This window comes from Podarcis muralis, chromosome 2 (assembly GCF_964188315.1).
Source record: "Podarcis muralis chromosome 2, rPodMur119.hap1.1, whole genome shotgun sequence".
Taxonomy (NCBI): Eukaryota; Metazoa; Chordata; class Lepidosauria; order Squamata; family Lacertidae; genus Podarcis; species Podarcis muralis.
Window position 1 is genome coordinate 10,232,022 of NC_135656.1, and position 24,502 is coordinate 10,256,523.

At 42.5% G+C, this 24,502-nt stretch overlaps 2 protein-coding genes and 1 long non-coding RNA gene across 5 annotated transcripts; 2 read left to right on the top strand and 1 right to left on the bottom strand.

Moving 5' to 3' along the window:
* The first annotated feature begins 1,002 nt into the window (after positions 1-1,002).
* HOXC6 (homeobox C6) lies at positions 1,003-16,562 on the top strand. 3 transcript variants are annotated; one of them, XM_077923862.1, is made up of 4 exons: positions 1,003-1,045; positions 1,548-1,657; positions 14,196-14,404; positions 15,228-16,562. In XM_077923862.1, the coding sequence occupies exons 1-4, from the start codon at positions 1,043-1,045 to the stop codon at positions 15,560-15,562; spliced, it is 657 nt and encodes a 218-aa protein (XP_077779988.1). In that variant the 5' UTR covers positions 1,003-1,042; the 3' UTR covers positions 15,563-16,562. The 3 variants fall into 3 exon arrangements, with proteins under 3 accessions (XP_077779988.1, XP_028577435.1, XP_077779987.1); XM_028721602.2 differs by lacking the exons at positions 1,003-1,045; positions 1,548-1,657 and having other exon boundaries at positions 10,974-14,404; XM_077923861.1 differs by lacking the exons at positions 1,003-1,045; positions 1,548-1,657 and having other exon boundaries at positions 13,234-14,404; positions 15,252-16,562.
* Positions 4,534-24,489, bottom strand: LOC114593078 (uncharacterized). Its single transcript, XR_003705585.2, has 3 exons — positions 24,371-24,489; positions 10,043-10,118; positions 4,534-8,464 (listed from the first exon to the last, which is right to left on the bottom strand). It is a non-coding gene; the product is annotated as an uncharacterized LOC114593078 (long non-coding RNA).
* Positions 18,671-20,669, top strand: HOXC5 (homeobox C5). Its single transcript, XM_028721604.2, has 2 exons — positions 18,671-19,635; positions 20,342-20,669. The coding sequence occupies exons 1-2, from the start codon at positions 19,104-19,106 to the stop codon at positions 20,554-20,556; spliced, it is 747 nt and encodes a 248-aa protein (XP_028577437.2). The 5' UTR covers positions 18,671-19,103; the 3' UTR covers positions 20,557-20,669.
* Positions 24,490-24,502: the final 13 nt, after the last annotated feature.

The window sequence follows — 24,502 nt, forward strand, 5'->3', positions numbered from 1 at the left end:
AGCCCCAAACCCTTGAGGTCCCACTGAATGTGGATTGGGGTTGGAGCCGGGGAGACAAGTCCCTTGGACTGATTCAGATGATATCTAGGTTCTAGAACGGTGAAAAGGTGGGTGTTATGGACATGGAAAGGATGGAGTTTGCAAGTATCAAAAAGGAGTCACCTTTTGCTTTCGGGAAAAGGGTCCGCTAGGAGTTAAACACGGGTCTAGGGGACCGGGGTTGTAAATAAACTCCTCTTCGATACACACACATACGTATGTCAGGGAGACTGTGAGTGAGTGTGTGTACACATTTATCGCCTTTAAAAAAATTGTATATTCACGTTGCATTTCCCACCAGTGAACTGGCTTGATTAAAGGTGCAATCCGGGAACTGGAAAAATCAGTGGCAGCGTGGCCATATGGGTTGCCCCTTGAATAAGCAAATAAGAGCCAGAAGCGAAACAAGAAGCAAATTAGCAGCAATAATAGAAAGAGTAGCATTGCCCGATGAACGCCAGCGTTGTAGTCTTCCCCTGTCTCCGCCCCTTCGTATATTAGCTGGTTCGTGTGTGTGTGTGTGTGTGTGTGTGTGTGTGTGTGTGTGTGTGTGGTTTTGTTTTTTTTTAAAAAAGAAATGAATAAATAGGCTTAAAACAAAGCTGTTACTCCTACTCCGTCAGATCTCTCCAAATGAATTCGGGTTAGAATATATTTTAATGAGTGTGTGTGTGAGTGAGTGTGTGTGTGTATATATATATATATCCACACGCAGACATATATATACACACATGTAAATATATGGAAAGAGTAATTCTATAAACATGGCGACAGAGAAGAGCATTTGCACTCGTCACAAAAATGCAACGCATTCTTGGTTGTTTGCAGAAAATTTACAGCTGAGCAATAAAAGTTTACGACTGAATCACAAGTTGGATTGGCCACAGGAAGTCATGTGGACTCCATCCATGAACGTGAACTTTTTATTGTGGTTTCTCTTATGACTCTTTCGCAGTAGTCCTTCCTTTAACAGTCCAAGCAGTGCCAGTGAAACGGGGGTACGATGGTATCTGTATTTTTTCCTTTTAATTATTATTAGTATTTTTTTCTGGTGGTGGTAGTGGAGGGGTGGGGGAAGGAATCTCGAATTGTCTCTGTTCTTTCCCCTCCCTCCCTCCCTTCTTTTTTTTTCTTTTTTTCTTTCTCCCTTTCTTTCCTTTGGGGTTGGAATTGTTGGTTGCTCTGGGCATTTTAGGAATAATGAGTTTACTGCTGCGGCTGGGTGCCTCCTCCCATTCTCCACCCCTAGGGGCAAAACGCAACACATTTCCTTGGGAGGATGCAATGACGAGGGGGACAAGGAGTTGTAAATACCTTTATTTTATTTTATTTTTAAGGGGGAGGGAGGGGGAAGAGATGCTAGCCCCGTCTTCTCTCCTGACCCCCAAGTTAAAAAAAAAAACAGAAGAAGACTATTTTATTTTTTGGTTTATTTTCTGTCTATCCCTCCCCCCACGCCCACTCTTTTTTGTTTTGTTTTGTTTCTCTTTTTTAATATTTCTGTGGAGCTGAACACAGCGTCAGCGGAACAGAAGAGAGGCAGAAGAGAGAGAGAGGAAGGGGAGAGAGAGAGAAGGAAAGAGAGAGAGAGAGAGAGAGGAAGGGGAAAGAGAATCTGGTAAGTGTTCCCTTATTGGCTAAAATGTGTAACTAATGATCCATGGCGATGGGTGTTAAAGATGCATCGTTTTCGCGAAGCAGACGGAAAGAGGGGTGTAGCCTGGTTATGACAGAATATGATCAGGAAGGATCGGCGCAAATGTGGTTAATTCGGGGGAGGAGGGAGGGGGGCGAACGGTTTGCTAGTGGTGATGTCACTGCGGTCTGGTTTGCTGGAGACAGAGGATGCCGGCTGCAGTCTGCCTCCCCTTTACAATGGTGCAGTGTTTTACTGGGGTGGGGAGGATGGCGGGAGGGCTGGGATGGAAGCGCCCTCGCGGGGGGGTGGGGGGAGGAACACAGCGGCGAGAAAGCGCCTGTGGTCGTAGAGTCCAGTAGTTAAAGTCAATGAGAGTATCCGGATCCAGCATCAGATTGGGCCCCAAGGCCATTGAATCCATTTAATTATTACCATCGTTATTTAAAAAGTTTCTAGCGTGCGCGGATTTTGTTTTTGTTTTGTTTTTTTAAAAAAAGAGATAAACAGCAGTGACAACTTTTCTTAAGAGCAATTGAGCGCAGTGAGTACTTCAAGCACATGCGCAGTGTGCGCTCTCATCCAGGAAACGGGAGGAAGATCCCCCCTGGTGTACAGCGAGAAAGTAGCCAAGCAAGCAGGAGTGCCATTTTTAATGAGCAATTATGAGCTAGCTGTGTTTGTTGTGAAGCAGGAGGCGCCTTACCTTTCCACTCTCTCCCCCCAACACATGGTTCCGATTGGCTCTTCGGAAAGCTTATATATTTTTAAGACTATATTTAGGAGTTGACCGTCCGCCCCATTTGAGAGTGTGTTTCTCTGTGTCAGTCTCAGGCCTCCCCCGCCCCTCCGGGAAAGGTGCAGTCCAATCTAGCAAAGCATGAATCCTGACTTTATTTCTCTCTCTCTCTAATTTGATGGCTGTTTAAAGAGTTTAAGAAATAAACGGCATTGTTTGGGTGTGCCATGTCAACGTTTTACGGTGTGGAGCGTGTATTCCAGTGCTTGCTTGTTGTGTTGTAACGTTGATGAAGAGGTTTTCCTTCCAACATGTTAGCAGAGAATATGGGGATTTTTTTATATATATTTCCCTTTCTAGAGTCCACACACACACACCACACACTACACCGGCCCAACAAAATGCATTATACCCCTATCAATATGATTATGGGTGTGTATCTTCCTGAGATTTTCCTCAGTTAATGCGGGTGCAAACTGCATTCCAATTAGTAAATAATAATAATAATAAGCAAATAATAACAAAACGGACGACGAGGCTTTCGACAAGAGGGTGGGGGAAGGGAACAAAGACCCAGGTCCCTTACTGAATTTATTCTAAATCCATTCCCCCTTTGCCCATGCTCATAAACATATAGAAATTCAAATCCTTGGGAAGGGCACCCTGTTCGTCTCCCGCTTGTAAGGCCCTTCAGCTAGATTCCTCAATGAAATATTTAACACATTCTGCATCCAGGTTTATAAAAGGCCTCGCCCGCGATAGCGTTTTGCCACTGAGCACACACACACACACACTGCACGGTGCTTTTTGAGGGGACTTCTAATGAAACGCGTTCTAATTGGATTGCTTGCTGCAATATGTGTGCTGCAATGAATGACTATTGTTTATAAAAGTGGCACACACACACAAAAACCAAATAACATCTGTGGGGGGGGGGGTGTTAAATCTGATCAAATACATCCGATCGCGCCAGCCATTTTATTCTTAAGGAAAGCAAGAGCGAAGGCAGCCCATCCACGGGGGTTCTGTAAACAAAAGAAGCCCAAAACTGGTAAGTGGGACGTGCGTATGTCATGTCTGTGCATAGAAGGAGCCGCACATTCTAGACGCCTGTGTCTCCCATTTTGCTTTGGGGAGTCGGATTTCTGGGTGTGTGTGTGATGGGGGTGCGGGGATACAGTTTGGGATACGGTTGCTGGACAGTGCGGGCTGCGCGTTTACTCGGGAGTCGGTCAGTTTAGTCTGCAATCGCACCTCGAGGGGCCAGTAAACCCCACCGCAGTCCATAGGAATGCGTTGCTCGCTTTCTAAATGCGCTTCCTATTGGGCGTGTGGAAGAAAGCCAGGTGGCTTACTTGCAGGTAAATGGGTTTAGGAGTGGCGGTAACGAACCAAGGTACGCCCTCCCTCCGATTAGCTTGGGTGAATATTTATATATGCGGTGGGTTCCATTACTGACTGCAAAGGAGGACGCAATAAGGACCTTAAAAAAAATAAAAAACGATCAGGCAATGGTTATTTGAACCACATGGTTGCCGGACTGTCGTTGTCGTCGTCCCCCCTTCCTTTCCTCCTCTCGTTGTTTCTGGAGTTAGGACGTGTTTTTGTGCTGGTTGAAGAGATATGAATCCCTTTCGATATTTGCCTGTTGTCCAATGTTATTTGCTGTGCCTTTTCCTTTAGCCTTCTGCAACAACCACCCTCTCCTCTCTCCCAGGATTGCCCATACAATACACATTTTAATGTATTGATTTAGTCTTTAAACTGACATATTGCCGTTGTTCATAAACTCAGAACGTTGGAGCTGATCTAAAAGGAGGGAATATAAGAAAAACTGATTTATATTCCCTGCACTTTACAGACCAAACGAGAAGAAATGAATGGCTCCTTTTATCTATAACATCACCATAGACGAGGGATCATAGGGAACATTCCCAGGCATTATTGACACACAGGTCCAGGAAAGGGGGGGGGGGGGGAGAGACAGACTACATCCAGGAGCAAAATCCGATACTGTGATAGTTAACGTTGGCCCCCGCACGTAGCTTTTAATCCTTGGTGCGTGTCATAAACAGGGCAGTAAATGTGAAAATTGAAAACCACAAATGTGACACGGTAATATAAATCACACACATATATATTTATTAAGGGGAACGAGTGCCATAATAAAAACAATTGGAAGAACATTACAATTTTACAACAACTGAAATATCAATAATACATTTTTTTTACAGCAGCAAAACCGTATCAACAACAATAAAAACAACCGCCACTATCTATGTACCTATTTTTCAACATAGAAAGAGAGAAACGGGGCGGGGGGGAGGGAGGGAAGCAGCGGCTGGAGCTGGGGGTGAGAGTGGGAAAGGAAAAAACATAATGAGATAAACTTTTTTTTTTTTAATGACAACTTCAGTAACTGTCGTAATAATGCACCCTGAAATCGTGTAATATATACCAATTTACATTTCATTTAGGAGAGAGTGCAGGGAGGCTGGCGGTGTGCGCATGAGCAGCTGGGAGTTGGGGGGGGGATACGTACAATTAGGATTGCTTAAATCAGTGCTCAAAGATTTTAAACATAAAATAAAATAGCCGAAGTAGGCGGCCACGTTGCTTAGAATAAATATGATCTGGCTGCAAAGTAGCAGCTGCTAAGCCCTGACCTTGTTTATGAAAAGGATAGGGCGAGTTTGGAGAGAACTTCACTTTTCAATGATTTTGTTGTATGTGCCTCTGGTTTTTAATTTTCATTTTAATTGCGTCTGGGACTTGGCTTCCTCCATTTTACATTTTGCACTGTATTGGCCTGCGGAATTGAGAGGCTGTCTTGGGCCTATGGTGAAGCGGGTATTTTCCGGACCTTCCCTTAAGTGGCAAACGTATTTAAGCTTCATGAGTTACAATGAGTTACAATTTACGCACGTGCTTAATTAACTCTGGCTTTGAAATCAGTAGGTGTTGAACGTTCCTCACTTTCCCCGGATCGTGTCCATACATTTGTGTGATGCATTTTTTATTTGTAAAAATGGGGCTGGCTGAAATAAACAAAAACTTTACACAGGCTTTTTTTATATATATATAAAAAAGGGGGGGGAGACTGGGTCTTAAGGGCAAAGTTAAAAATAAAATAAAATCACGTCCCAGAAGCAAAAGGGAGAGAAAGTTACAATTTGAAGGGGGAAATGCGGGGGAGGGGGGGGGAGAGACATTGATGGTACCTGTGAGTCAAAAGACTACGTGGTCTAATATATAATATGTGATATAATATGTTATTATATGTCTCGCGTACATATGAGATATGGGGGCGTTTGTGTGCGTGCATGTACATTTCAACATTGCAGACACCGGTCTCTTGCAGAGTGCAACGAAATATCATAATTTCAGCATCACATCCAGTTATTTGGTTGAACTCAAATGTGCAGCCCTGAGGATGGGTTATCTTCAGTCGGATGCCAGGAAATCTGGGGGCGCAGTCGGTTCTGTGTTTATATTTTATATGCTGTTCTGCATAACTGTTCGTGTACCGTGGAGGGAAGTTGTGGATATAGAGGATTAAAAAAACGAGAAAGCACGTGACAGTTTTGATTCCTGGAATTCCTGATCAGATCTACTGGATCCACTGGCGTTTCTTGAGGTTCATCTAATGAACACAGGGCAATTTACTGTTGCTGTGGTTGAGGTTGTGCAGTACATCCCGCTGTCCTGACTGTATAAAATAAACGTGTCGTGAGAAAGGGAACCCACAAAGCAATAAAACGTAGCGGGTGCAATCCAGCTCCGTGAAAACCCACTGGATTTTCTGCCGTTGATTTCGATGAGATTTGTGCGTTTGCCACTAGACACAAGCTGAACTGCGTTTAGCGTGACCCCAACTTTGGCGCAAGGCCGCCTCCTGTTTTCCCAATAAATTAACAGCAGGTAATAAGTTTAGACCGTCCGGATTTAAATCGAAACAGAAAGGCCTATAAGGCGAGCCAGACCTTCTTAAACGTAGTACAGTAAATAGGAAAGACGTTCTGCTGGTTTTAACTGCAGTGGATTTCATGAAACGTGGAGAGGATCGGAGTTTTCCTCCAGCAAAAGACCACGGCGGTGGTCAGCCCTTAAAAGTAAACTCCGCCGGTACTAATGAGACTTTACTACCTAGTCTATCATCTTGTTCGGGTAGAGCGGGGTTCAATTTTTTACATTCCATGTTCTCCTTGATTTAAGCAATCACGGACGTTGCCTGAGCTTATGCGCGCGCTCACCTTTCTCTCTACATAGCCTTTTAAATAGGGGGTCCTATTTTTCTCTCCCCCACCGTCCCTTTCTTTTAATTGCTGCTTTCTTTTTGTTTACTTGTTTTGTATACTGCCACCAAGTGACTGAAACTTGGCAAGCCAACAATTTTGCAATTTGGTCTCTCTCTCTCTCTCTCTCCCACCTCTCCCTCGCACTTTTGTAGGATGGGTGCGAGAAAGCTAAGGGGGCGCACACACGCCGCGCACACCAAAATAATAACGCTATTTCACGACTGGAGAGTCAAAATGCTGGGGAGAAAGAGGACGGCTGTTGTGCCATAAAGGCCGGAATCTCAGGGTCTTTTACTACTTCCAAGCGACGACAGTCTCCTCCCCTCCGTTCCTGTTGCTGCCTCGTAAACAAGCCCCCCTTTGCGCTGGTTGGACACTTTAGAACTTTTAAAAAGTTTGGTCTCTTCAAAGCTATTTGGAAGTAGGCTGTTTGAGGGGTTGAATTGGACATTCGGTGGAAGTTCCTCGGTGGCTTCTTCTGTTGCTGTTTGAGGCGGCAATCTCCCTCCCTCTTCCCCCCCTCCCCCCATTTGAGAAGGCTGAGTTTTAAATCACTTCCAGTGTTCATGCATTCATAAAAATAGATAAGGCCCGTCAGCTGGAGGACGCCACTCCCGCCCCCACTCCTGGGGGGGGGGGGGGAGAAGAGAGAGAAAATGAGTGTATTTAAGCAGACCCAAAAATACTAAACTGTCGCACCATTAAAAGTTACGCAAATGGATTGCATTTCCCAAAGTGCAACAAATATTGCCTCTCCAAATATGTAGCTTAATAGTAAGCGATCGGCTTTTTAAAGACACACACACACCATTAAGGCAACTAATACTGTGTCCTGACTTATTATTTATTTTATTTTCTTCTCCCCCTTCTTGTTCTTCTTCTTCCTGGCGTCCTGAGATTAATTTTTCCTTCTCCCCCACCCCCATGTGCAAACAATAAAATGAAATAAGAACTCATAGATAATGACAACCATTCCTCATCATTGAATTATTCTTCCTGAACGTATTAAAATCGTATCCTTCTTTGTTTAATCTCTTCGCGGGCGTAAGTAGTTGCTTATATCCATATTTTATGTTGCTCTATAATATCACGCTTTATAATTTTTAAGCCGGTAGCTATTCTCCATGACAACTCGACGTGACGTCACGACCGCAACTCTCTTGAATGTCAAAAAGGAAGGAGGGAGGGGGGTCATTGTAGGGAACATTTCCGTGCCATAAAACGGAGTAATCCAAGTCAACCATAAAAGTTCTCTAAACTGAACATCCTTTGGTGAAGTTTGCAGGGCTATCCGACCGTAATAGACATTACACAGTAGCAAGCGGAGAAGAAAACTCGGGGAGGGAGGGGGGGAGAGACTCTTAATTGGCCCAATCACCCAATAATATCTTTACCTCCTGTACTGTCAGCATAGGGACACATCATATAGTTTCAAAAATCCCATTGAATATTACAGGGAATAAACAGGGATAAAGAAAAGGAAAATTCGAAATAACTTCTAAGTTGGACAAGCTGTCAGTTTCCGCCGCTGCCTCCCAACCCCGTTACCTTGGACCTTTGCTGATTCAGGGGGGGGGGCTCTTTAATTGGCCAAGACTTAACTTATAGAACTATAGTGGCGGTCCGGGGCGTGGGGTGCGGACAGATACAGAAGCAACGTAGTTACTTGAAAATGATTGACCAACGTGAAGTTCCGTTTATAGGAGGCCGGAAGGTTTCCAGTGCTGGAAAGCGGGGGCTCCACCAAGATATCTAGAATGAAAGAAAAACAGACAGATAAATAAGTGTATACATACATACATGCATGCATGCATGCATGCATACAACAACCTATCAACAACTAAATAAATAAGAGAGACACAAAACACAGCGTGTATAAGTTAAGGCGTCCACAACAGGTTGACTTGGGGGAGAGGGCGGGGTCTACGTAAATGCCTAATAACGTCAGGAAAGAACTTGAATCTTAATAAAGTGCGGGCCCCATTTATTTCAAACGATATTGAGCCTATTCCTCTCTCCACCTCCCACCCGTTATTTTGCCTATCTTAGACGTGTGTTTTGACACTTTGCAGAATTCCCACCAACACCGTCCCATGATAAATCGTAGCCCTCCATTCACCCCCAAACCCTACAAACGCATATATCTGCACCCCAGTTTGAAGCCATTAGAATTCCTTTCATATATCTGCACCCCAGTTTGAAGCCATTAGAATTCCTTTCCAACAATACCATTTGGGTTATGACATTTCCAGTATAAAACATATATATAATACCCCCTTGGGCTTTTTTTGTTGGTTGGATGGGATTCCTCACCTCCCCCACCCCACATGCGGCAGATCATATGGAGTGGAGTGGCTGCGTGGGGCAGCAACCCGAGTTTCCTGAAAACAGAAAGTTATAAACGGCTTTTTCATTAGTCATGGAGCCATAGCAGTAAGACCACAAACAAATCAGGACTTGCACTTTTTCTCCCTTGCAGCCAAGAATATTGCAGGCCGAACCGCAGAAGCGGTGCTTATGTGACAAGACGCAGGGGGGCGGATGTTTTTTGAAGGATGCAGGGCAAAAGCAAGACAAAATGCAGAAAGGGAGAAACCCCCGATTCTTATTATTGCTAATTATTGACAATAAGAATTATTTCTATGGAAGGTAAATTTCTCCAACTCTTCCCTTTCTGCGTATTTTAAAATTATCATTTTTTTTGTCAATCACTTTAGTATAAAGTTTAAGTAATATCATGACATAAACTGGGTGAAAACTCTGGGCCAAACTAGCAGTCCGAAAGTTAAGATTATCAAGAGGTGATTACTGTAACAGAAAGGACGACTCAAAACAATGCAAACGCATCGGTCAGGCGCATTTGACTCCTGACATTTACGCGCCACAAATACTGCTTTTTTATTTTATTTTCTGTCTTCTTCTCATTATCATCATCCTCATTATTATTATTTAGTTATTTACGGGCAGAGGGAACATTTGATTAAGAAGGTTATTCTGTAGGAGCAGGAATAACTGGAGTGCAAGCGCTGTAAATAAATAATTACAAGGCAAGAAGCTCTAGCCTGCAATAACTGTCAAGTCTAAAAAGGCCGAGATAACATATATAAGGTGAGATCAGCTGAAATTAGATATCCAGTTAAAGGTACAACGTGGATTTAAGTACAACACCTTAAAAATACGTGTTTATTGCGCGCAAAATTACTGGCCTCGTTGTCTGCTTATGTCGTTCTGCTTATCTCTCTTTCTTCTGTTTTCCATACTGCTCCATACACAAATACTTTTAAAAACATAACAAAGGTAAAAGCAAATCGCCAAGTGTGGCTGCCTTACTTTTGAAATGCATGCGTTGCACGAGAAACACATACGCTCCATCTACACAGATCCAAGACCAATTTGCCTCTTCATCCTATAAATGGTACACAAATGAGGACATAGCTGTAGAGTCTGTAAGTCTACACATAGATATAACTACACGTTATAAACAAGCCCGCGCGTGTTTGCTGAGCGGTGTGTGTTTAGGAGGGGGGGGGAGTTCTTATCAATCTATCAGGGAATAATAAACTATTCCAGACAAGAGTGCAAGCTAATCCAACACATGAACAGTAAACAAACGTATTTGACCCAGGGCAACTTTGGTTGCATATTTAAAGCTAACCAGACACAACCTGCATTTATGAATAAGCAGTTTTCTACACCTAGGCAACAGACTGGGTGAGAATTTGTGAAGCGCTCTCCCCCCCCCCCCCTTCTTCCACTTGCATTAACGGTCTCAGATGAAAACCCTTGCCATTAACGCCCAAGAAAAATCCACTCTCCTCTCGAAACAAACAAACAAACAAACGAGTAAACAAACGCTTCCGAATTTGCATTCCGAATCACACGACAGGATCAGAATCTGACAACATTTTACTTGGACTGCAAGAGAGAGGGGAGCCAACGATAGCTCTTGTTTCCTTTCCACAATTAGTGGGGATGGAAAACACATGTGTGGAGTGTGCATTTTTGAAGCTCTCCTCTAAATCAGTTCATCAATTCGCTAATTAAAACGGAGAGAGAGAATGAGAGAGAGGGAGTGTGTTCTAACGAAGCATATTTTTCTTCTTTAACCTCGGTGTGGGGGTAAAATCCGGGGGTAAAAACACACAAAAAAGAAAACAGCCTTATGAGCGAATGGATGTTATTGCAGCTTTCTGTGAGCTCTTTAACTCCAGGGGGCGGGGAGGGGGGGGGAAGAGACCCCAACTGCTATACAAGAACTATTCCAGGACCTGCGCATATTTTCACTGCTGTGTAGCAGTTTTAATAAAACATCTGTTCTTGCTTCTGCTGATGAGTTTACATAATTGTTTGCAGACCAATTTAACCAGAAAAAGTCCTACACATTTCCCTGTGTTGTTTTCTTTTTTGTAAAGGGGGGGGGGGGAGGGAAGAGTCGTCTCCTTTGATCAAACACATTATAAGAACCTTAATAATAACTTCTCCCCGTATATATGTAACACTAAAATATTAGGAATGTAACTACTAGAACGCTGTCTAGTATATATACAAATTTTCCAGCGTCTTCTTTCTCCCCATCCAACCAACACTTAAGAAAGGTTCTATGTTGGGTTTCTTCGCGCCAGCTGTTTTCTCTTCCCTATAATTCGACCAGACTTCTAGGTCTTCTCTTCTGTTTAGAAAAGTAATAAAACACTTCACTTTCTACACTCGAAATCACTTGGTACTCACCAGATCCCTCCAAAAGAGCTCTCTAGGACTTCTGCACGCCACCCCTCCAAACCCCAGCCCCTTTGCATTTGCAACCATCCCAGAAATTTTAAGGGTCTGAGATAAGGATTATTATAACACTAGAACAATGAATATACTTTTGGTGAATCGAACCTACCAAGAAAGGCGGTCTTCTTCTTTTTCTCTTTCTCATTCCCACACACCTTGAAGTTCTATTACTTTTAATGTAGTCTTAATCTACCACTGAAGTATTTTTTAAGATACTATCCAATCTAAACACAAACACACGAGGGGGGGAGGAGTCTCTCTGTGTTTGTATCTAACTCCCATTAAAGGAGAAAGGAAAATATCTACCTTCGATCAGTTCAGATTGATTGTGCATGGAAACCTACACACACACACACACACACACACACACACACACACACAATGACTTTGAAAACTAGTGATATTAATTGCTTGCAGTTACCATGAGCTTCACTGAGCTCTGCTTGTCTGCCTGTCTCTGTTTATCTACTGACCTACCAACCTACCTACACGTACAGACACATTGGTTGCATTGTTATGTATATCTCTAAGTGTGTGTGTACTGGGGTAATGTTTGGGCCCTTTTCTTCCCTCTCCCATTCTCCTAGTGATTGTATCTCTCTGCCTATGGATTATCCGGTATAATGTGCTAAATAGCTGGGAAGCCTCAGGAAAGCAAATACTATTTTCAAAATCGGCATGCTAGTAAATTTGTCATGTGTACCAGCCTTAAATGTGTACACGTTGGGATGAGAACTGCTGCAGGATGGAAACGCCATGTCCATTTAATAGGGAGGGATGCAGGCTAGAAGCTTAATAACAAGCTACACACTCTTGCTTTCTTTTTATGCACCCTGATTTATTTTTTTAAGAAACTTTATTTTTTTCATACTGACACTCAAGGAACGCTTAACGTTATACAAGATGAATACTTCAGCCCTCTTTTTGTCAGTTGCAGTCTCGTTTATGGTTTTATTACTACCATTGATTACTTTGCTTTGTTGCACAGAGGAAAAAGATCATAAAATCCTTTGGCATCCGGGTTCCACTTAGAGCAGGGGTGTGTGTGTGTAGGGGGGTATGTGGTCCCCTTCTTTCTCAACTAAAACCTTCATCCAAAAGAGGAATGTTAGAAGTATTGATTCATTACGACCAAACACAATGAGAAATATTCCAAGCTTTCCAGAAAATCGACTGGTTCTACCTTTAAAATCACTAAACAAAAGCTTCCTAACATGCCCATGGAAATAAGGCCAGTGTTTCTTAGTCCTAATTGAATTTTTAAATAGCAAGCCAATGGAATGATGTAGGAGTCTTGCTATATTTACAGATCAGCAGGTATATTTTACTTTTAAGGAACAATTTATGGCACTGGATTGAAATTAAAATTAGATTAGCTGTCTTCATTTCAATTAGTGTGTCGGTGCAAATCCACCAGAGGAGTAGAATGTAATCCACTCTCTAATCTAACTAAATATTTCAAGGGAAGTTTTCCAATCAGCTACAAATATCTGGAGTCGTAAATTTTTTTCTTCCTTTCTCTACCTCTTTCTGTTTTTGCAAACGTAAACACGAGGGGCTCTTTCTAGCAAACACCATTCCAAATGCAAAGGTAATGCTTTGGGGGGGATGTTGATATTGCAAATGTAAACATTGCCATAGCAGTCTCCAGCTCTGAAAAATGACAAAGCAAATATTCAATAGAGAAACATACAAATGTGCTGCTGCTGCTTCTTTTTAATTCTAACCTGGACTCTGAATTTTGATTATATATATATATATAGCAACAACCCACCATCCTGGAAAGTTCTTCAAATTCCAGAGTACAGGAATGCTCTAAAAGATACAGTATCTGCCCAGCTGTCACCTGGTCTCCTCTCCTTGCTTGCAATAAAGAGCACAAGCACTTGATTCCACATTTATTGACCAACAGTAAATTAGTGGAGGAAAAGAAAATTTATGGTTTAATATTTTATGCACACTTGAGATTTATGGCTATAATTTCTGAGCTATTTGGTTGCTAGGTATTAAGGAAGCATTTTCAACAGAATAAATATCCTGATTCCTGATCTCCATAACCATTTGCCTTTTCTTTTCTTTTAAAAAAATCACCTAAAGCTCTATTTGGGTTGTGAAATTAAAAGAAGAAGTCTTTCTTTCTTTCTTTCTTTCTTTCTTTCTTTCTTTCTTTCTTTCTTTCTTTCTTTCTGTGCCCCTCCCTCTTCATCCCTCTCCCACTCCCTCCCCCGAACCATACTTACTATTTCCCCCCTCTTCTTCCAAACCATCTTATATTTAGAATTTCGAGACTTACTTTCAATGCATACTTAGTTTCAACTGGGGAATCAACACAAGCAAAAGCAATTTTTCCGTGTCTTGACATCTAGCTTCCTATTGGCTCACAACGGGTCAGCTGACTTTGTCATTTTGTCTGTCCTGGAGTGGAGCCGTCCCTATAACAATCTAGTTCAGACTACAAACTGGAGACAGAAATAAATATTAAAGAAATCATACAAGCCAGGTATAGGGGGGAAGATATGAATTCCTATTTCACAAACCCGTCGTTGTCTTGCCACCTCACCAGTGGTCAAGAGGTCCTGCCCAACGTGGCGATCAATTCCTCTGCTTATGACCCTGTAAGGCATTTTTCAACTTATGGAGCAGCGGTTGCTCAAAACAGGATCTATTCATCTCCTTTTTATTCACCGCAAGATAATGTTGTGTTTAGCTCCAGTCGGGGACCATATGATTACGGATCTAATGCCTTTTATCAAGAAAAAGACATGCTCTCTAGCTGCAGGCAAAATTCTATGGGACACAATACACAAACTTCCATTGCACAGGATTTTACAAGTGACCAAAACAGGAGCACATCCCAGGAACAGAAAACTAGCATTCAAATATACCCGTGGATGCAGCGCATGAACTCCCACAGTGGTAAGTTTTACAGCTTGCAGAGATAAATTAAATAAACTGAACCATCTTTACGACCGTCTCCCTAGCAGAACAGGCTCAGCTACTTTTTATGGCCCCATAAAAACAAGAATATAGCTTCCTCACAGTTGCCGCTACAGGCCTTTTATTTGTTAAGTTGTTGCAAGCGAATATGGCTTGTTATGCTCTTTCTAATTAAAAGACTTCGAGAGTGTAAAATATCTATAATAAAGTGCAATCAGCTCTGATTTTTTTTCCCTTGGAGGGGGTGGTGGAAATAAGGTGTAGAATAGAAGTGATGTGTTTTGATATATATTTTTTAAAAAAATGTATTTTCCCTGATAGGTGAGAAAGGGCATTTTTATTAAGGCAAAAAAATTGCAAAGTGTCTTGTCCAATAACAGGTCCAATAACAGCTGGGGGATTTATGAAGTAGCTTGACTTCATAATATATGGAAGGAGTGTCTATTCCTAGTAATTAAAGCAGCACTGGAGTAAAATCTAATTGGATTTTTTTTTTCAAGTTTGCAGAAATAATTAAAACAACACATTCTGAATCTTTGCAAATAAGATAGGAACATGCTTTCAATTAGACACCCAACCCCAATCCTCCATGTGTGCTGCATGATTTTAATGGGTAGTAAGACTAAGGCACAGAATTAAATTGTGCAGTGGGTTGGGGGGGGGGGAGTTGGTCGGTGGATGACAATGAAGACTGAGTGTGGAGGGTGGGGTTGGGGAAAGCCTGGCTGACGGGCTTGGTTGTGTGCCTGTTTTCTTTTATTTACGCATTTTATTTTCAAATCTGTTAACTAATCGTTTTTAGTTTGTTTCGTTTCCGAATCCATAGGGGTCGGCTATGGAGCAGATCGGAGGAGGGGGCGTCAGATCTACTCGCGTTACCAGACCCTGGAGCTGGAGAAGGAGTTCCATTTCAATCGCTACTTGACGCGGCGAAGGAGGATTGAGATCGCCAACGCTCTTTGCCTAACTGAACGCCAGATCAAGATCTGGTTTCAAAACAGGAGGATGAAATGGAAAAAAGAGAGCAACTTGAGTTCCACCCTGTCTGGGGGAGGTGGCGCTGGAGCAGCTGCAGATAGCTTGGGCGCAAAGGAGGAGAAAAGGGAAGAAACAGAAGAGGAGAAACCAAAGGATTGAAAACACTGACGGTGCTGCCAGATCCCTCTCCCTTCCCCAACACACACACACATTCGCACACGGTCCCTCTTCCTCTTCCTTTCTCGGTCTCTCGGTCTCTCGCCCCCCACTCCCAGTTTCTCCTTTCCATTCTCTATTACCACTGGCACAATCTATACATTTGGTTGTATGAGAGAGAGAGAGAGAGAGAGAGAGAGAGAGAGAGAGAGAGAGAGAGAGAGAGAGAGAGATGCGGACGTGGGAGACCTCCCCTCCCCCATCTCCTCCATCTCTCCAGCAGTGATGCACCCACTTTCATAACTTTCTTCCTAAGGAGCTCATCAAGACCCCCCTCCAACCTCACCAACCCCCCCCCCCGCCTTTGCATCCGAGCCCAGCTATCTACCTTTGCATAAAGACTGTATTTAATGCAAACCCCTCCACCACTACCACCACCACCCGCCATTCCTTCTCCACTTCCCTAGACAGAATAGTTTTGCTTGCAAAAAGGCAGGTCCCCCTGTAGGGGCTGCTTTGGGTTGCGTTGAGATCAACCATGTCAAAAAGGCACTCTATGCAGTTTCGCTTCCAAAACGATGATAATTATTGTGGTGGTGGCGGTGATGTAAGTGGGGGGGGGGGAATTGAATTGCCTACCCCTGTGAAAATATTTCCTTCCATGCCCACCTTCTCCCACGCCTCCAAGCTATGTCTACCTAAATATAGCATTTTCCAGAGTAAACTAATTGTATTTAAACACTACCTGAGGTCATTATGCATTCTACAAACTGTGACAGTTTCTGTGTGAATATTTTTAGCTGTATTTGTGGTCTCTGTATTTATATTTATGTTTAGTACTGTAATGTTCAAGCAGTATAAACGTGAATGGAATTCTATAGCAAGTAGGAGGAAATAAATAAATAAATCTTGTGTTACACTCTCTAACATCATGTATAAAGGTCACGTCCAGAGGACTATGGTTGAGTATTTAATAAAAACTGGATATTATTTTTAAAAGTTACTTGGATGGTTTCTGAAATTCAATTGGGGGGGGGGGAAGATCTCAGGTGAAAGAGTTTTGCATCAGCCACCACGGGTTCCGTGCGTGAGAATGCTCCATTTTTAGATGCCAGTATTCGTGATCGCCTGTCAACACGACTATCGGCATATTTAGTCGGAAGTAAACAGGATGGTGGGCGGATATAATTTACTTCCAGTTAGGTATCCTTAAGTATATATATAAATATATATATAATGAATATCTATATCCTATCTTGCTGCGTTTCATTTCGCGCTTTCATCCCCTGAAAACTGCATGAAACACCAACTCTCAGAGTGTTAAAAGCTCAGACAGATTTTATTCCCTAATTCTCGAGGCCAAATAATTGCTTAAAAACAAATGCATTTATTTATTTATTCTTTAAATTAAAGCTACCAATGGAAACTAGACTCCCAGGGCACCCCTCTCTAGATATATTTATTTCGAGGTAACAGAGTAGTGGGCAGAAATATTTTGATGTTTTATTGCAGACGCTTAGAAGGCGCAAAGGCGCGACTGACAATAGCCTAGTTTGCAGTGAGCACATCAACATTACATTGTGGCTTAGGCTCAGGAATTGCCCTCTCCTTTTATGTTTAGCTCAGAGGCATCTTTTCAACCAGGTACAAACGTTCGAGAAAGTAATCCTGTCTTCTGGAGGCATTCACTGCCTTGGGAACCTTTGCTACTCTTTGAACATTTTGCACTAAACTATCAGGTTCCCGTTAAACAAAAGAAAATACCAGGAAACCCCCAACAAGACGATTTCTTACCCCCGCTTGTCCATAAAATTTGGAAGGCTTTAAGAACATCTCTCTTTAGATATGCCACAAAAGCCTAGCACATGTAGTAAGTAGAGAGATCATATAAATTTCAAATGCAAATATATGCAACATAGAGGACGGGAATGCAGGTAGCAATATTTAAGAGATTTGCTCCCGCATTTCCAAATGTCCCTCTGCCATAATTGAGCTAAACATTAAAATAAGTACCAAACATAAGCGAAGGACTTTTAAAAGGGCCACTGAAATTAAAAAGTTATGTTTTATGTTAAAGCTGCCCCCCCAAAAAAAGACCACGTAAAAAGATGAAATAATATATTTATAACTCACATAGGTATTCCAATGTTATTTATTTTATCCTATTCTTTAAAAAAGTTTAATAAGTGGGAAGGAAAATCTTCTCTGTTTCCAACTGTTTCGCTAAACACCCCGGCGGAAGGGAATATATTTCTCATGCGAAACCGGCAGATCCAACCTCATGTTTGCAAGCAGGGATTTGCAGTGAGGAAGGTGAGCCTTGGCACATACCTTCACCTGCCTGATATCCCCTTTTCCAAGCTTTTTAAAGAGACTTCTCACGTGCCCACAGACATACAGACATACAGACACCAAAAAACAAGGTGAATGTTTATTCATTCGCCCAAGGTACAAAACTGATTTATGGGGAGGCTGCGTTGATTCATAACCTCCAGTGAACACACACACACCCCAACTCCCAAAGATACTGCACTCCACATATACAGAGAGATACACAAAGAACAGAAGATTAACACAACGTAGGTTTCAATCTGCTGCACGCGCCTAGTCATAAAAGCAGTTCCATGCGACCAGTTATATATGCATCCATGTCAACAATGCAATGTATGCATGTGCATAAAGCATAAAGCGTACAGAGCACACTGACTTTACTTCCTGCAGCATATCCCACTTACACCTACATATGTATTCTCTGGTGTACCGAGTAACGCTAACCAAGGGAATTCGAATCCAGGACTTTGTCTCCCTGGTTGCGCTGAGTGCAGACGCAATCTCGATTGCATTAATTGAGAATATGCGTCTGTTTACACTGAATCAAGCGAACAGGCTCATATAAGGCTGCTGCGCGGGCGCGCACACACATGTGCATACAACGCGGAATATCCGGCCTACACAGAAGGAAATGTTTTTACACGAGGACGCGTCCCAAGGCCATATTTTACACCACCCCACATCAAGCGCTGAAAATTCCTTATGAATCGCTGTGGACGGGAAATTAGCTCTTGTCTTCCATCCCAGCGAAGGCTTAGGGGCTGTTTGTGCGCGTTGTTTCACACCCATAAGCCTCGAGCGTTAGGGAAGGGTAGTATTTTATGAGACGTCATACCCCAGACCCAGCACCAGGTGACGCTATAGTCTCATTGTCTCGGTGTTTTGAGTGTGGGGCCTTTTTTTTTTTTTGTTTCGTTATGCCAACATATCACATACGTTTCTCGGGCTTCCATCAATAACCTCCTGGGGTCATCAAGCCAAATTTATGACTGGCCAACACCGTCACGTGATTCTATTTAAACATCCCATATTTGGGCAGCGCACATAGAATAAAGAAAAGAAGAATCTCCACCTATAAATTCTGCACTTTAGAGAACAAAAAACCCTGAACTTCAAAAGGGCCACAAATCAAGCCTAATCAAAGGGGTGTGAGAAGGAGAGAGAGAAAGAGAGAGAGCGAGAGTGGGGAGGGAAAAAAAATATAATTCCTGACATGAGTTCCTACGTAGCCAATTCGTTCTATAAGCAAAATCAAAATGTTCCTGCCTATTCCATGCAAAGTTATGGGAATTATGGATCTGTGTCTGAGGTTCAGCCTTCCAGGTATTGCTACAGTGGGCTGGATCTGAGCATTACATTCCCTTCATCTGGGGCTTCCAACTCTCTGAACGGTGTGGACATGTCTTCAAGCCCTAGACCTAACCCCGACCGACCTTCCTGTACAGTCATGGGATCCGCAGGGCACACTTTAGGCAGAGACGACCAGACCTCTCTAAACCCAGGAATTTACAGTCAGAAAGCTTGTGGCACCACCACAGCCACCAGCAGCAGCAGCAACAACAGTACGCCGTTGGAAGATAGATCTAAGAGCAGTGGGGAAATCAAGAGTGAACCGGTGCAAACAGCTCAGCAAAGCGGGCAGTCCATGCACCAACAACAGCAGCACCACCAGCAACAGCAGCAGCAGCAGCAGCAGCAGCCACCACAAATTTATCCGTGGATGACCAAACTACACATGAGCCACGGTAAACTTTCGCTTCTCGATTTTGTTTCACAGGATTTGCCTTGGTTTTATAGGCCATACGGGGCAAATAATAAGGGGGAAAAAACCTGGGGTCGTAAATTTTACGACTAAGGCATCAATTGCTCGTAAAACTGTCCACTAAAAGGCTTAGAGGCGATATACGCCCAAATTTATGACGGCATAATTGGATCATAGAAACAAAACGGGTATAAAGGCAATATTCCATTTTTTTGTTGGGGGGGAAAGAAGGAAAGAATTTTTTTAAGGGGGAGAAATAACTTGGAAAGGCTCGCGTTCTTGAAGAGGAAGGAGAGAGGGGCTTGGGAGTTTTTTCAGACCTTACCACATCATTCCATAAAGTCAGAAGTTTTGCCTCTTTCCTAACCTAGGGAAATGGGCGACTTGATCTATTTCCCCCCCTTCTTATAGATACACTTCTTCGTGGTTTAAAGGGAGAACACTTCATTAGGGACTAACCTTAGCTTGAACCCAAAACTTTAATGAGAAAGTGTTGGAAAATACCCCTCCTCTATTAAATATATTAAAAATGTATTCTGGGTAGAACTAAGAAATCTCTCTCTCCCCCCCCCCCTTTTAATACCTTTTGCTTTCCTACTTTTTTCTTCTATTATTATTATTATTATTATTATTATTATTATTATTATTATTTTAGCGGGTTTTTTTATCCGATGTCTTTTGTCTTCCAGAAGCAGATGGCAAACGTTCCAGAACCAGCTACACTCGCTACCAAACTCTGGAACTAGAGAAAGAATTTCATTTTAACAGATATCTCACCCGCCGGAGGCGCATAGAGATCGCCAACAACCTATGTTTGAATGAGAGGCAAATCAAAATATGGTTTCAAAACCGGAGGATGAAATGGAAGAAAGATTCCAAATTGAAAAGCAAAGAGTCTCTCTAGGTAGAAATCCGGGCCAGGGGTTGGGCGGGGAGAGTCAGTTCACATTGACAAGAGTTGCTGTTGTTGTTGTAGCCTACCTTGAGAAAAGTTTTCTTTGGGAGGTGGGGAGAGGAAAAGGGCGGGTGGGGGGGAAGGGTCGCAGACTGGACTGAACTACATACTCTAACAAATCTATCAGACAAAGGCGTTCTCTTATTAGTATGCAAACAGACCCTTTAGCTTTTCAGCTAGAATTCAGTGTACAGCTCGCTGGAGGGTTGGTGGGTTTTGTTTTGTTTTCCACCACACCACTCTAACCTGTGTCCCCTTAAATTGGGAGGAAATATGTCGGTCAAATGAAAACCAAGCCAATGGGCGACATTTGAGAGGTCCTTTTATCTATAACCTATATCTCGGTCTATAAAAGATTACGCTGAAGATCAGAATAATACGCTTAGGAAACCCAAGTCCAAGTTATGCATAAAAGAGGGGCTCCTCAGGACTTTTGGAAAGTCCCGAGGCCCCGATCCTTAAACGTCAGGCTTGGAAGTAAATCCCGTTGTGAAAGGCGTGGGAGTTTACCTCTGTGTCCAACGCGGTGGACGGGCGACAAACCTGTTGTGAGCACTTATTTCTCAACCAGTCCCACTGAGCGTGGGGGGACTTCCTTCCGAGTAAACGTGCATAGGATCGGGCTGCACGATCTAGGTGTGTGAGAATGTTTACTTCTGGTGTGGATGGTGAGTTTCCACACAATGTAGTTCCCTAGATGCACTTAACCTGAAACGTGGGAGGTGGGGTGGGGGGTGATTTGTTATTGTGTTTTGTTTTGGGGTTTTTTTAAAAAAATATGCTCGCTGTGAGGTGTGTCCTTCTGGGGTGGGGTTGTTTCATTTTATTATTCAACCCCCCTCCTCTCCGTTGACTTATTTTTGTATTATTTGCATATGAATGAAAAGTGAATGGACTATGAGCGAATCTGCTTGAGCATCTCTCCTTGGAGATATTTGTGCAAAAACATTAAAGCACTCTTGGGGTGAGGGCTGGTAAGTGTGTGTGTGCGTGTGTGAATTCTCCCGACTTAAATATTCCTGTGTATTTATTGGTTGCGTAATTAATGTAGCTTTGCAATATAATAATAACGATAAGAACAACGCTGAACTCTTATACAAATGTATACTTTTTGTTTACATGTAGCCCTTTTTATTCACCTCCCCCTTCCTTCTCCCCGATGTTGTATTCCATATATTTATTGGTTGTAATATCATATGTGAAAGGCCATGGAACATATACAGTATATTTTGTCATATTGAATAAATGCTAAAATAATAAATAAATCAACACCTAAGGCCAATTTTGGAGTGCGGGAGAAAAACGTATATGAGGTGCCTTTGCTTGAGCGCTGTCTCCAAACCCGCACCTCCACTGTTATTTTGCTGTCAATTGTTTTCAAATATATAAATATGTAAAGCGAGAACAAATCCCCGTCAGTCTGAGGCACGAGCCATCCGAAGTTCAGCACTTGTGAAGTCGTATTGATTTCAGTGGGAGAGTTTAGCACAAACCTCTTGCAATGAAATCGATGGGACTTTCCAAGCGCTAAACTTTGGATGGAACAAGCCTCTGGACTGAAGCTCAGAATCCCATTCAGCGCAATGAGATTTACTTCAAACGCAAGTTGGAAGTAAGCCCCATTGAGGCGGGGGAACAATTTCAAGCAAGGGTTGCAGTGGAAATCGGTCAAACCCTAGTGTTTAACTTCGGATGGGCTATGGGTTGGGCTTTTATGTATCTTATGTCGCCCCTGCTGCGTCCCCAATAAAAGAACTTTGGGTGATGTGTACTCAGTTGCAGGTCTCGTCACAAGCTTTCTGGAGTGAATGCCTCTTTTTTGAACTGTTGAACAACTCTTGACCTGTCCTAGTGTTTGAACAACATAGTTCTGGGTTCTTCAAAAGTCCTCCAAAGGTCTTCGTGCGATCGCTTTGTTTCTTTCCCTGATAACTCCTTCCTTCAGTTTACAATAATCTAAAAGTCCAGATGCAGGCAAGACTACCTTTCTAAATAAGATTGCCTTTTTAACCCTGTAGAACAGAATTACCGGGCTAGGCTCTCGGCCCCTCCCTTCAGACAACTTTCCATCGACATTAAGTGAAAGTTGTGCAAGAACTGGGCGATTTGTGAAGGCAGTAGGTCTTTCTGAGACGCTGTGTGTATGTGTGATCACTAGAACAAGTACGATTGAGTTGGGCAGAGAATGGCAGGATTTAACCCTGGGCTGCGCAAAACTTCAACGTTTATAAAGCACGATATTTGCGAAAGTTTCTCTGGTTTAGGTGCAATATAAGAAAGCTAATAGTCCTCTACTCCTTTTGAAACCTGTAATCTCTTTCTATGCGTTTAAAGATGACTTCTATGCCTATCTATGACGTCTTCTTCTTCGTCCTCTTCTTCATATAGTAGTGTTATTGGATTCAGTAATGGAGGAGTTTGGGGCTATGCATGCACAGGCCTGTGGAGATTTGGGAGGGATAAAACTGTGCATGTATATTTCACGTATGTGTGTGTTCCACCAGACACACACCAACTATCTCTCACACAGTCACACACACCGGAGGTCATGCCTGAGGTGTTTTCGGAGCTATTTACAGTACAAACGCTTGGGAGAGACCCTCAATGGCTCAATAAACCTTTATAGTATTTCCTTTACACATTTCAAACAATGGAGCCATTTCCTGAACCTGAAAACAAAAGTTTATTTTAATGACAGTGGAAGCTCTTAAGGATAAAACTGGCTTTACCTCCTAAGATTCCCAGCTTTTCATGCAGTCCCTCTGACTTAAATAGCGCTCTATTTCTGAAGTTTATTGATATTTTATTATTGTAGTTATTATTTAGTGTCCTCTTTGAGAAGATCAAATAATACTGTCGCGAAGGCGATGACAATTTATGTTATGGCAATTTTACAGTCCACTTGAAAGTTTCCTTTCTCTCCCCTTTCCAGGCTTAACTTGTCATATGATTTGATTTTACGCAAATATCAGTCAAATCATGTAACGGAGATCAAAGCACTGGGCTTTACACTATTCCATTTGTGTTTGATCCAAGAGGAGCCTTCCTTATTGTCTTGTGTTTGCAAATAATGTGTGCCTTCTCAGGAGTATCAGCAGCAGCAAAAACAACAACAACAACAAATATTGGAACATTCTCTGAGCATTTAAATGTATATATGTCATCTTGATGTTTGAAAATAATAAGCTACCCTGTGTAAATCTATGGAGTGTTTATTGAGGCACCGAAACAGACTTGGCAGATCTTGATAGCTGTGCACTGAAACCAAAGGTGGTTGTTTTTACATCTGTTTCGTTCTATTTGGTCTTCTCTGCTCACCCCACTCCTAAACCGTGGTGTTTCCTTTCCCTTTAATCGGAAGTCTGCCAGGGAATAATTGGGTTTGACAGGTTAGAATTAACAAAATCAGATGTTCTATTGTTTTATCTTAAGGCGGGGGGAGAGAAGCCTTTACGCACATAGCCGTCCAAAACTTTTCCATTATCATAACGCAAGCCAGTCGGTTATATATACAGCCATATATATATACAGCCTTGTGAATAATTGTGCGTTTATCCAGCGAACAACGTGGGTCTATTTGGGCCTCTTCCCTGTCTTTTTAAAAAGTAATTTTTCAGGACTGATTAATATTTGGTTGTTGGGCTTGTCATTGACTTTTGCTATTCAATATCTAACAGCCCCCCTCCTTTTCCTCTTTCTCCTGCTTTCAGTCCGTTCCTAAAGAAGTCTTGCAAAGCCAAGAAGGAAATGAAACATCGCTTACCTTTCACTGTCATCCGTGTCAACACAGTGGGGACTTTTAAAAGGCCTCCAAACAAGAAAGGGAGGGCGAGGGAAGGGGAAAAAAATGACAGACCCAAAGTTCCAGTGCGTGTGTGCGTGTGTGTGCTTTAAA

Excerpts from the sequence above, each read along its gene's own strand:
- HOXC6 (XM_028721602.2), top strand. The coding sequence starts at position 14,005 with ATGAATTCCTATTTCACAAACCCGTCGTTGTCTTGCCACCTCACCAGT. Across the intron at positions 14,405-15,227 it reads GCGCATGAACTCCCACAGTG|TTTGTTTCGTTTCCGAATCC; the intron begins GTAAGTTTTACA and ends AATCGTTTTTAG.
- HOXC5 (XM_028721604.2), top strand. The coding sequence starts at position 19,104 with ATGAGTTCCTACGTAGCCAATTCGTTCTATAAGCAAAATCAAAATGTT. Across the intron at positions 19,636-20,341 it reads CAAACTACACATGAGCCACG|AAGCAGATGGCAAACGTTCC; the intron begins GTAAACTTTCGC and ends TTTGTCTTCCAG.